General features: G+C 40.2%; 1 protein-coding gene across 1 annotated transcript in view; it reads left to right on the top strand.

The window, feature by feature from the left end:
• Positions 1–13,301, top strand: part of DOCK3 (dedicator of cytokinesis 3) — a 222,681-nt gene that overhangs the window by 202,167 nt on the left and 7,213 nt on the right. Inside the window, exons 44-51 of the mRNA XM_075514388.1 lie at positions 142–225; positions 1,218–1,334; positions 2,628–2,749; positions 4,343–4,478; positions 5,044–5,125; positions 7,112–7,264; positions 10,848–10,966; positions 11,941–12,028. Of these exons, the coding sequence (XP_075370503.1) occupies positions 142–225; positions 1,218–1,334; positions 2,628–2,749; positions 4,343–4,478; positions 5,044–5,125; positions 7,112–7,264; positions 10,848–10,966; positions 11,941–12,028 (901 nt within the window). The remainder of the gene's footprint in view (positions 1–141; positions 226–1,217; positions 1,335–2,627; positions 2,750–4,342; positions 4,479–5,043; positions 5,126–7,111; positions 7,265–10,847; positions 10,967–11,940; positions 12,029–13,301) is intronic.

Below are 13,301 nucleotides of genomic sequence, written 5' to 3'. Positions count from 1 at the left end.
AATAAAATTGAGCTGCTGCTGTTAGCTTAATATATTTAGTTTTCCTAAGATTTTTGGACCTTTTCCTCTCATCCTTTGACACCAAGTTACGATGAAATATCTTCCAATAAGCAGAAGGCTGGGTTTTTTTGTTTTCTACAGGCCTTTTTCGATAAAGATTATATCACAAAGCACCCTGGAGATGCAGAGAAGATCACACAGCTCAAGGAACTCATGCAGGAACAGGTACTGTTTTTCAGATGCAAAAGAACATTGCTGCTGTGTCTGTATTCATCCGCAGTCAGTCTAAACATATCAGATCCAACTGATTCATTCAGAAGCAAAGAATTTTGGTACAGGAGATCTAAAGTACATTTAAACAAAAAGAGGGGGGAGATGGCCAAGGAGTTTAGGAACAAGCCATTTACCTTATGGGACATGAGGTGAAGCTCAGCTAAAAGTACATTAATTTTGTTGTCTCCATTTATTATCCAATAGACATCTTGCCACGTTTCAAGCCTGCCATTCATTTCTTCAACAAATCACATAACTGCATTTCAGATTTCCCATCTGTAAAATAAAGATAATGCTTATCTCCCTTCAATCCTCAAGAGGATGTTTGAAGATTAATTAGTTATTGTTTGTACAGACTTTGGATCATGTAGGGGATTATATACATTTTAAGCCTGCTATCATTGCTATTTTCTTTCATCTGAGAGCTTATATAATCTCACTCAATCACTAATATTATATGTCTGACCTTTGAAGAAGTGACCTTTAAAAATAAATAATGAGCAACAGAAAGAGTGACTATGCATGCCACACTGCCACTGTTCGGCTCAATTATCAGAAACTCCTGTTAGAAATCTCTGTTGGCAACTTTGACCCCTTCTCTGACACTGGGTGGAAGGAATTTGCTTTGTCACAATGAATTATCTCTGTGAGGACGTAACGCTGTTCACTCTGAAGAAAGAATCAATCTGGTAATTTTTTACAGTTACCTCTTAACAAAAGTAATCCAACATGACATAAATGTACTTGTCTCACACTTAAAGTACTTGTTGAAGTAGTATGAACTTGCCAGGTCTCCTAGGCTTGCTTAATTGTCAGCAGTCTTGTAAATGAACAGTGGCATATTTTACAGTACTTTCTTGCACGTTGACAGAACTGTGGGACAGGCTTCTATTCTATCTCTTAGACACGATTTATTTGGGTTTGTGATGTTTTCTTTTAAACAGGTACATGTCTTAGGAGTGGGTCTGGCAGTCCATGAGAAATTTGTACACCCAGAAATGCGTCCCCTGCATAAGAAACTGATAGACCAGTTCCAGATGATGCGATCCAGTCTGTACCATGTAAGCTGACAGTCATTTTTCCCATTTTGAACCATTCAGATTTATGATTAAACTTGTATCAGTTGCACTAAGGTTCACAAAAGAACTGGGCTGATACAGCACCGATTGAACCTATTGGATTGCCAAATTATCAAAAGTTCTTGATTTTTTGTGCAAGGAGGAGGTCCTAGTAAGTCTGCTAACTTAGCGTTTAATTTAAAGTAGAATTTTTAATATTTGTATGTTCTTTGTTGTATCACAAAACAATTGTAAAGCGTAATTTTCAGCTACTGTCTTACATAGTAGAAAACGATGTAAAACAGAGGAATAACGATTAACAGAAAGTGTTAGACGTTGAGCTCTTCAAAAGAACTGCCGAAATTTGGAGTAGCATGACGTGGATTGGGCCCTCCAGAAGTGTTTTTATATAGGCAGCAACAGGAATTCCTGTTGGTTACTTTAGGCATCCAACTCTGGTGATCAGGACATGCACTATTACGGGTCTATAGCTCCTATACAGTCAGCGGAACTGCCTCCAGAGCCCGGCTCACACCACCTGTCACATACCAGAAATACAAATATCATCCTTTAGAATGATACCTTTCCTTCTGTCTGTGCTCTGCTGTGTATTAGTATTCCGTGACAACTATACTTGAGGCATCTTTGCCAGGTGGGTCTCAGAAATTTGCAGTGCATTCTCCTCTTCCTGGTATAGTGAAATCTTCATGGATACCTAGACATTATCTTAAACATTATCACAACCAAACTAAAGGATATCTTTCTATAATGTAAAAGTATTATGTGAAAAATGTGTGTTAGCACTTTACTTTCCAACTGCAGTATGTATTTTCTAAGGTGCTTCTAAGTTGAAGGCTTTTTCCTCCATTCTTAGGAGTGAACACTATGCAAGGATGGTCAGAAATAACAGCACCAGAATTTTAAAATACGGCCTTTCTCTTTCAAAGCAGATGAGATCCGTACAGGTCACAGTTGCCAATTTGAGTTCACTATCTTTCTTGAGAGTTTGGACAAGATCTGTATTTTTGAGTTCACGTTTCTTTTTTGAAAAATGTAGGTGGCTGTAATTTGGGCCATACTATGCCTGTTTTCCTCCCAAATTCCTAAAATAGTGGCTAGAAAGTGTCACTGGAAATAAAGAGAATAGGGTTGTAAAGCACTGAAGCTCTTTATCCTGTGGAAACGCAAGATAACTGAGGATAAGTGTAGAGAACATGGAAACAGATCAGGATTTTCCTGAGAAGAAAACTTGTAATTTTCCATGACCAACTTAGCTAAAGTATGCTTCCCTTGCAGGAGTTACCTGGTTTGGATAAGCTGAGTCCGGCCTGTTCTGGCACTAGTACACCACGCAGCAATGTTCTGGTTTCGCATGGACCTATGAGCCCAGAGAGCATAAAGCTGGTGCATCGACACAGGTACCCTGGTTTTTTCTACTGCAGTACCTAGGATCTCTGCACACTGTTGCGTTAAGATTCAAGGATCTAAGAAGTGGTTAACGGTACTGCGGGAGGAGCAGGATGAGTTTTGGCAAAGGTGTCTTTCGTCTTCATTCAGTGCTAATCATTAAAGTTTGATTGAGGATTGGAATCAAAAAGTTGAGGAATCCAATTTGCAGCAAATGCTAAACACCTCCAGGTGTTAGTCCATCACTTTACTTACTGTAGAGGCAGAAACACACATCTGCCACTCACATCTCCAGATTCAATCTGACTTTGGAGGTTCCAGCTTCTACTTCTGTTACGCAAACAGCAAATAAATGGGTCCTTGTCTACCATTAAAGGAAAGGTTTATTGCTTGTTTTAGAACCCAAGTCAGTATGTACCCATTTTTAAGGATCAAAAAAATGTTCACATCATTGTTTTTTATAATTCTGATCAAAGCGGAACCCAAATCTAAGAAAGGCTGCCAAGGTGTTTTGATCAGAATACCAAAAAATGGCTCAGCCTTCACAGAAACGTCTGAAGATGTGGATGCTTATTCAAACTGAATACCCATCTATAAAAACTGAGATAAAGATTGAGGATAAAAATTGGGATTTTCAGGGCAAAACAGTGGTTTTGTATCCAGCCAAAACTGCTTGTTTGAAAGTGTATACATCCATGCCAGGATGAAAAACAGTGACAGGAATGTCACTGAAGTTACGAAATTTTAATTGTTCATCCGTGTTTATTTCTCTTGGTGGGCCCACATAGCTTAGCTGTTTTTAAAGCCTGGCATGAAAAGCTGCGGAAACTTGGTCTTTAGTACGTGAATCCAGGATGGTGACATTCTTTTTACTATTAAAATCGAGTAGCTCTTTAGTGGCTTGGCAGTTGACAATTGGTGTCCGGGTGATACTTTTTTTTTTCCTCAAAATTCCTCACTTTGTAAAGCCTTTTTTAGTTCTTAGGGCAAACTAGGGAGATTCTGTAGTGTGCAAAATATGTATTTGTGTACATGATTCAGAGTGACAAAGAAAAAATTAATTTCATGAGTGAGATCAGGGTGCAGCCTGCACACCAGCTGGGCTGTATTCATTTCCTGTCAGCTACAAAGTTGCCTTCGACTGTAATGCTGAGGTCCAACAGATGCAGTAAAGAAAACTGTATTTTGACCTGTGTGTCTCGTGCTTGGCTTCCTTTGGAATGTTTTTTTAAGCTGCTCCCACTCATCGTACTTCAGCATTAAAAATGAGAGTGGTTTCAGAATGTTCTGTTATAAACAAAACAAATACGCACCCAGCATCATGACACAGTGTTAACCTGGCTTTGGATTGTGAAATTCTGCGTCCTACATACTATGTTTTCTTACAGGTAGCCTTACTGTCACTTCTTTCATATTTACTCACATTTATGGATTTGTTTAAGCTTATTCAGCCTGATTTTTCAAAAGTGTTTGACATCTAGAGGTGACCTAAAGCAGGAGGTAACTGCAGGTACTTACTAGCTTGGACAAAATCAGGCTTCACAAATTAAAACACAGGTTCAAAAAAACATGATGCCCTTGTTCTGTCTCTGTTTTTATTCCAGCCCACTGAACTTGCTTGGTTCAGTCCGACACTCATCATCCTCTCTGTCGTCCCACACCTCCAGCGAAACAGGAAACCTGGTTATCCTAACAGACAGTTCTGTGGGCGAGACTGCTGAGGATATGTACCACATGCAGGTACAGCTCCAGCACAGCCAGGAGCGGTTCTTAGAAACAGCACTGAACGTGCTCTGGAGGATTATGCTTAGGAGGAGTACCCTGTACTATGCACATGCTTGGATCTGGCCTGTGATATCTTTCTCAAAGAACTGAAGAGGTAGAATCTAACATTGTTCAAGAAAGACGACAGAGTAATTCAGCTAGGTTTACTTTGGGAAGAAATCTTCTGCATTTGTACAGTGAAAGTTGCTACTGTGGTCCAAGATCATACTGTTGCTTTCAGAAAGTGATATTTTAGTCAGCATGTTATTTATATGACCTGATCAGCATATGCAGTTAGTATTGCTCTTGGTTCGTGGGAGGGTGAAATGAGTCCCACAGTCCTGACTGCAGATTTACAGTGGCCTGCACTGATGCTATTTCCTAGACAGAGGCTGCACTAGGTGATCTGAGACAGGTAAATATCTAATGCACGATCCGCTCAGTTCTCCCTTGGTGATTTCTCTGCCTCCTGCAGCTTGCTTACCCTAACTCCAGGTACCAAGGCTCAGTCACCAACGTCTCTGTTTTATCCTCGTCCCAGGCTAGCCCTTCCACCTCAAGCCTGAGCTCTACTCACTCGGCACCGTCCCAGATGATTAACTCTGCCCCTTCCAGTGCTCGAGGTAAGAATGGATGGACCCAAATGAAGGGTTAACCGGACCTGCAGGCATCCCCTAAACCTGGCACCATTGTTACTTCTTAGGGAAAGACCACCTACACTGAAATATAGCACTATTTCTCTTTTGGAGCTGTAAATGCCTCTTCAAAAATTATTTCTTAAAAAATGTTTTTCATTTTCCAGAAATGGATTAATCATTTTTCTCAGCAGTATTTGGAATGTATCTCTAACACATGCTGGTTTCAGGCAGTTGAATTTCATAATGATTTCTATTGTTCCGCCACAAAATTGTGGCAGACAATCTAGAGGAAAACAAGAATAGTCTTTGGTACAGTACTTAAAAGAGAGCTCATGAAGACAAAAGCAAAAAAATCATTTTACACATTTAATGAAATTATGGCACAAAAAAGAACTTGAGGCCGTTTAGCAGAAATGTATGTATACAAAAGCATGTGTATACCATGAATGTTGAAAGATACGAATTTTAAATGCTGGAGTTAAAGAAGGGCTTCCCTGGTGGGAAATTCTTGAAGAAAGGAAAAATGTAAAAACAGACTCTAGGGGTACTCATATTGCCTTTGCTGTTACAGTAGCTGGTCTTGATATTGCTCATCATTTTCTTCCCAAGCCTCAGAGCTGAAGCAAAACTACTCCGTGCAATCTCCTGACCTTGGTAACTTCCGTTCAAGTTCCCCCCCCTCTCATTTTGGATTCTCAGTTGCAGGTTCACAAATTTCTACACCTATTTTCACAGGTGTCTGAAGAAGGTATCCAGAATATAGTCAGAGATAGAGGCTGATATTTAAATCTTACCCCTTTTTCCCATACAGGGGAACTGTATGTCTCCTTGTGAACAGAGAATACAGAGAAGGGCTCTTTCTCTTGGGCGAGCTTGAGGCTTTTTTGCTCAATCTTGCAGTAAAAACTTAATTGACTGGCTGTTGTTATGACACAGATGCATCAAAGTGATTTAATTGAAGGATCAGATGGAGTAGGAAGGTGAGAAGTGGACATCTTCAAATAAAGGCAAATAGCTTCACTAATTACCAAGGGCTGGAAGGCAAATAATGACAATTCAATTAGTAAAGTAACCAGAGAAACTGGCATAACAGGAAAGGGAAGGTGGAACTGAGCACAGGGCTATCCTATCCGGAAGACGTCCTTAAATGGATGTGCCTCAGCTGGCATGTGAGGTCTGAATCTTTCGGGGGACCTGAGGGGTTTTGGTGCTCATAGTGTTTCAGGCTATTTTCCACTTCAGAAGCCCAGTGCTCACAGTGACAGGCTGTGCCAGTCTTTCTGAGCTTGATGACTTCACGGCACGACCAGCTTCCCTCTTTACTGTATTCTTTGCTGTTGCTTAGGAACCGAACTGATGAATGCTACAGAGGGTATGGTGCTGATGGCTGAGCCAACAGCACCTCCCAGAGATGAGAACCAGACAGTGTAAATGACCACAAATGAGGAAACAATAAGAGAAGTAATGATTTTGAAAAATACTTCAATCGATATATCTGTTTTATTCTTCACTCTTACTAACATGTTTCGATAGCCTGTGATACAACATTTCTTCTCTGCTAGTTTTGTTCACATTTAAGTTAGGTGAGCACAGCATTCAGACATTACTCACTGATTATGGGATTTCACTTCCAGTAAAGTCCCAGATGCTCTCTGTGTTTCACAGTGTGCAAGTCACTATTTTGGTTATTGCAACACCGCTGTCTGGAATGGAGTTGTTTCTGTAACGAGAAAAAGCCCTTACACTTAAGTTCCACTGTGGTAATACAGCTTTGTTTTTCTCCTTGGTGATTTTTCCTTTTGTTTTGTTTTTTAATTGGGTGAATTTGATGCTTGTGAAAATGAGAGACCAGTATCACTGGCTGGAGCAAGGTACTTCACAAACATTACATGTGCAGCTCTGCCAATGCACCTCTATCCTTTTTTTTTTTTCCCTTTTTTTTGGTATTTATTTATATTCTTTTTAATTTAGTGCTGGTGAAAGGTGCTGGATTGACAACACTGGAGGCTGAAGCCCTCTATTTATCCACAGAACAGATACAGCATGGGCGGCAGCCGTGCAAGCTTCCCCACGCTGCCCCCACCAATGTGCCTCATCTCTGTCCTGGAGGGACCACCTCTAGAGGTGAGAGGATAGTTCAGTCACCATGACCCATCCAATCCTTGGCCTTTCTGCTGAGACTGCCAACAAAGCTACGATAGTCACGATGCTGCAGTTAGCCACTTTTCAGATGGGAAGTATATGAAGGCCAACAGTTCATTTCGTACAGGCCACCTAAATTTATCAACTAAGCATCTTTGTCACCTGTGGCTGTAACCTGACTGTGGTTATCTAGCATTTTTAGGTTTTTGTCAGATGTTTAAATATTTCTCTCACTGATTCAAACGTTAATGTAGAGGTGAAAAACCACTAGCCCGTTATCCAGATACTTATACCACCTTCTCTGTTTAACTGCAAAGTCCTTTCTGGAGCTCAGCTCCTAGCACTGTTCTGAGGAGATGGGTATCTTTATAATATAGATTAGTTCCATTAGTGACTAAAGAAAGCCATGGCCATTTGTATTAAGAATCCAGCAGGAATATAACTCGTACTTCAAATTCTCCGCTTCCAAAAAATGACCCTTTCATTGATGTTTAAAACAGCAACACAAGCAAATTATTTGGATTGTCCAAAGAAAATAATAAAGCCATTAATCCAAAAATTTTTTAAAGGATAGTCATCAAGACAGTAGATTAATGATTTGATCATAATCACTGAACAGCAGATTAAAGCAGCAAACCTTACACTAGTTACAATAGACATGAGCAAAAGTCTTAAATAGAATTGTAATCAGAATACGGGAAGAATTTTCTAATTCTGTGCTAACAATAAAGACGTTACTAGTTACTCTGTTTTTCAGATTAACCAGTATGTATCTTTCAGTTTTCACCTGGCTTGACCCTTGTGTAGCTTCTTCCCTACCAAGAAAGCAACACTGTTGTGTGGAGGATCAGTAAGAAATCCAGAGTTTGTTTTGGCTTCATTTGAGGTGACTCATGAGGCACTGCTCTAACCTTACTGGAGTTGAAAGGTTATGTAAGCCAATGTTCGTTAAGCAGAAATTGTAATGCAAAAAGGCCTGGAAAGAGCTAGGAGTGAGTTAGGGTTTTTTCAGTAATTCCATTTAAAATATGGTTGGGACTCCTCTGAGGCACTCTAAAAGCAACTCCCAGTTGACACTTGATGACTCGCCTCTTAAGGCATCCCTACTGCTTCCTCAACACAGCCCCCTTTTTAAGGTGTAGAAAATGAGTCCTGGTGTCTTATTCAGCACTTTGCAAGAAACCATATACTTACATTAAAAACTTCCTTCTTAAAGCAAAAAAGTTACGATTTGGTGCAGGATCGAACTGTTTTCATAACAGTAATGAAAATGATGAATCAGGAGAAAAGACTCATTGAGTTTGGAGTTTAACTATATTAATTTTCAGTTTCATTCCTTAAAACTAATACTTGTCACAAGCGGATGAACATTTTCATAATTAAAAAAGAAAAACTACCTCTGGCTTCAGCATAGGTTTTCGTTTCTTGTTAATAGTACGTACAGTGCTGCACACATCAAGTGTACCAAGCTACGAGCTAAAGGGAATAAGCCCTGATACATGCTGCAGCATTTTATATAGTCGCTGTCTGCTCTGGAAGCTTTTAAAAGCTTTTTTTGACTTTGTTTTTTAAGTTTTGCCAGTCCCTGAAAGGAGGCATGGTGACTGTGCTCTCTATCTGTCCAAGGAAGCAGGCCTGATTATTAATAAAAGCTTCAGTTATAGCCACTCCTCCTGTGGCCCACAATTCAGAGGTATCAGTACTTAATTTTGTTTGCAGACTGGATACTTGGCATAATCTGTTACAATCTTTATAGCTATAGTTATTGACAAATTTAGGGTACCAAACAGCAGAGCTGTTTTGTAAACTAGACTCTGCCACCGTACTTAGCACATGTGGGATTTTTCAGGTCATGCAGTGCAAGGTCCGTGGAAACTATAATCCCATATAAACTGATGGCACATAGAGGTGGTTTGCATCTTGGATATAAAAGAACAAGGATGACAAGATAAATTAAAGGGAAAAGTTTACAGTGTAGGTTGTGCTGTGATGCAGTTCTGGGCACACCTAAAAGTTCAGCATCCTTACATTTGTCATGCAGAAACAGGACTACCTGTGATGTGTGAGTAAAAGAGACTCAGCATAAAGCGTTAACACTGTGTTTTCCAAGCCGATGTTGTATATAAGAGCAAATAATGTTGTCTAATTATGTTTCTGTTTCATGTCTGGGGAGAAAATGAGTTCGGAACTAGAATGCAGATACTCTGCGGCTGTTCATGTCGGGGTGGGGTGTAGATTAATCTGGGATCTGCCACCCCTGATGGAATTGTTGCAATTGTAGGACCTTACCCTGCATTCTGCTGGACACATTGTTCCTTCCACTGTGTGCTGAATATCAGTCCCCAAAACTGCATGTTTGCTTTTGCTGGGGTAAAAGCTGCATTAACCAGCACCAATGCCTTTGCTCATACGTTGGAGTGCTGTTCAGGTAATGTGTGTGGTTGTGGAAAGTTTGCAAAAGGGGGCATGTATTCCCCAAAAGCCGGCATGGCTCTGTAATGCGCTGTGTGCTGCCATCTGTTAAGTGCGTGTTTGTGACGCAATGAAATAATCAGTGCAAATTAAAGCTCACTCCAGCAGCTTCAGAACATCAATTCCTGCCTAATACTCTGCATCCCAAGGGATGCACGTATCAGTAGTATCAGACTTTAGGAAGTCACTAATGGGAATCATTCTTCTGGCAAGCCCATTGTCAGCTGTTGCATATCAGAAGGCATATTGTTATGTGGCACTCATCTTGAAGGACACGAGTCCCAAATAATTCCACGTGCCAGGAAGCTGTTTATATGAAATACCCCAATATCTTAAATGACAACTATACAGATAACTGATAGTTAAGTCAAGCATATTCCTACTATGTAACTCCAAGCATTAGTAAACGTCCTGTTGTCATAAAATGGCTCAGTATACCAACACGCTCAGTAGTAATCATACATTACCCAGCGGCATTATAAGCAAAGTGCCACCCACATTTATAGAAAATTCTGTTTATTATTGGTTTTGGTTTTGCTTTAATGAAGAGGAAGCTAACCAAGGTATTGCCAACTAAATGGCAACACCTCAGGCTATCTCTACCCGAACTGAGGAATGAAGTAGCTGCCTGTAGCTTCCTGCTTTAACTGAATGGTGTATCTCAAGCTTTTATCCCTTTCTTCCACATTTAGTCCTAAAATGCGCAATTTTATGGCATTTCTGTAACTCTACAATACTTTATGGGGCGAGGGAGCATTAGGCACTGTACACCACAGCCGCAGCTGATTCCACACAGATGCCCGCTTTTTTTTGTTTAAGAGGAAGCACTTTGCAACATACAACTAGGGACGCATATATCTTATACACCTTACATGGTATGTCCTTAATTGTATATAATAAGCCAGTTCTTATTTCATCCTTGTGCTATGCACCCCACCAACAGTTAGCTGCTTAGTGGGCTCAGCACCATGTTCTCTTGAGTCCTGTAAGATCATCCGTCTGAACAAATTGCAAAGGAGGACTAGATCACTGGGCATGCGGAGACATGGCTGTTGTTTGTCACGTGTACGTGATTATTCTCACTTGTTTACAGGCTCTCCCTCTCTACCAGATAAGTACCGCCACTCTCGGGAGATGATGATGTTGCTGCCAGCCCATCGGGACCGACCTAGCAGTGCCATGTATCCCGCAGCCATCATGGAAAACGGACAGGTAGCAGATCTGACTTCTTTTATATCAGTTCAACCGCCTGAAACTGTGACTTCATTTTTACTACTTTTGACCACTTTAAAGCTTCCCTTTTTATTTCTGGAAGGCACAACAACTTACTTAGGATCATTTTCAGAGGCAACGCAGAACTTTTCATGTTAATCACCCCCTAGAGCCACCCACTTTGGTAGTCAAGTGATACAAACTGTAACGACTGTTAAAATTGCAGATACATGCTGTGAAAATGGACTCTTCTTCCCAACTTTATGCTATGAGCCCTGGTCCACTGCAAGTAGTCACCCCATTTTATTTATTCATTTTTCTATAACGATGGCCATCCTGCAGTTTAGCCTTAAAGTTGATTCTAAATAGCTTTATGGCGATTTCCAGAGGTATCAAAAACCACAAGATGGTAAAATAATATACTGATACAGGGTCTCCAAACAATCTGTGCCCGTATCTACTACTTTCTCTGGACAAACTGAAAAATTCAGGGTGTGCCTACACATAAGCATTTTAATGTGGCCCTGGCATGCACTTTTGAAGGGAATCTCCTGATCATGGCCACTGATCGCACTTCAGTTCACCTCTGAGAACTGTCTCAGAGCATGCAAACTCAATTCTTTCAAATGAAACCAAAGCAAAAGGTAAGCTCCAGAAGGGCACGTGATGCATTTGAGCTGATAATGGGCACAAGACCAGGCTAGAGCTAGTTTGAAATAACTCCTCGAGAGAACACAAGCAGCATGAATTGTGGGTCCTCAGCACTGTTACACTCTAGAGATCCACTAGTATTGCACTGCAGTACTTGCTAATGTAGACACAGCCTAAGGTTCCCATGACTTTTTTTTTAGTTAAAAAACTTTCTTTGCTTAAAAAAAAGCGAACAGAAAGCCCCAGGGTTCTGCACCAGCTGTTCCGTAACTCTGTAACTTTTCTTTTTTTTACTTTTCTGTGCTAACTTTCTTCTCCCTTAGCCTCCAAATTTCCAGCGCGCCTTGATCCAGCAAATGATTGGACCGTGCAAACCTTGCAGTGATCCCAACCTGTCCGTGGCTGAGAAAGGTACTCTTTTTCCTAGTTAGCATGCGTGCTTTCTAAAGTATTATTTCTCTGGTCACGCTACAGCAAGTAATGAATGGGCTTCTACATTTCCTCGCAGAGTGCATTCTCTCACATTTTTTTAATTAACAGTTTAATTAACTGGGCCTTCTGCCAACCTATAGTCAGTTCAGATCATTCACAGAAGGGTGGAGTTGCACAGACCTCTTTATATCAGAAAGCTTTCCGAGTTTAGCATTTTGTTATTGAAACATATCCCGCAGCCTTTATCAAGCAAAACTTCCAAAGCAGCAAATGAGAAGTTACCTGAGAGAAGAGTGCAAGATTTGGATCATATTTTTAAATAACGAGATATACTGCTTTTTTGAATATGCATTTGTTGTTCAAAATACTAACATTTCTTCTAATCCCTCTCTGAGGTAGTTTTATATTTATTTAAGTAAGTTTATCCTTAGGAATGTATGCTTTTTTTCAGTCACTGCTTTGAAAAAAACAGGCAGAGCCCCTGCAGAAAAAAAAAACATGAAAGAAGAGGAGTGAGTTTGTTTGGTGTAGCAGAAAAGGAGGAGCTTGTGAAAGGGGTGCCATGGACAAAGCGATGGGCTCAAAAAATTATCTGAAAGGCAGCATTTTGAAAAAGCAGAAGTGGACAAAATTCATGAATCAAAATCTGAGACAAGGAGGCTGCATAACCAAGCAACATCGTGTGTATGGCTAGGAAAAATGGTATCTTAAAAGATTTTTAAGGCCAGGAAAGACCATCGCAATTCTCTAGTCTGACCTACATAATGCACTCCGTTAGACTTTTATCAGTATTTTTGTTTCAGTAGCTGTGCCTGAACTAAATTGTATCTTTTTGGAAAAAAAATCCAAATTTTATTTCAGGATTTCTAATAAATCAGAATACACTACTTCAACAATGTGACAGCCTTAGAGCGGTCCAGATTGAAACCAAAAGCCAATGTACAGTTCTGAATAAATGGCAGAATGATGGCTTGATGACAATAACAAATAATGACAACAGAGAGTTAAGAGCAGGGGGTAAGGGATTGAGAGCTCCATCTTAGCCGTGTTAGTTTGAACTGAACATACCAGAGAGGTGGTGAGATCTTTATACTGGACAGGAGAAAGATCTGGAAAAGGAATGTAGATAAATATTTATTACCTGTCTAGGAAAAATACTTGAATTTGTATTTGTGGGCAATGTTATGCAAGAGTGTAGTATACAGCACAGAGAGAAGGGGATCAAAGACAGAATGTTCTCCAGAGGCCCAAA

This window comes from Mycteria americana, chromosome 11 (assembly GCF_035582795.1).
Source record: "Mycteria americana isolate JAX WOST 10 ecotype Jacksonville Zoo and Gardens chromosome 11, USCA_MyAme_1.0, whole genome shotgun sequence".
In the NCBI taxonomy this organism is placed as follows: Eukaryota; Metazoa; Chordata; class Aves; order Ciconiiformes; family Ciconiidae; genus Mycteria; species Mycteria americana.
The sequence above is the reverse complement of the archived record's forward strand: the minus strand, read 5'-3'. Positions and strand labels throughout refer to the sequence as shown.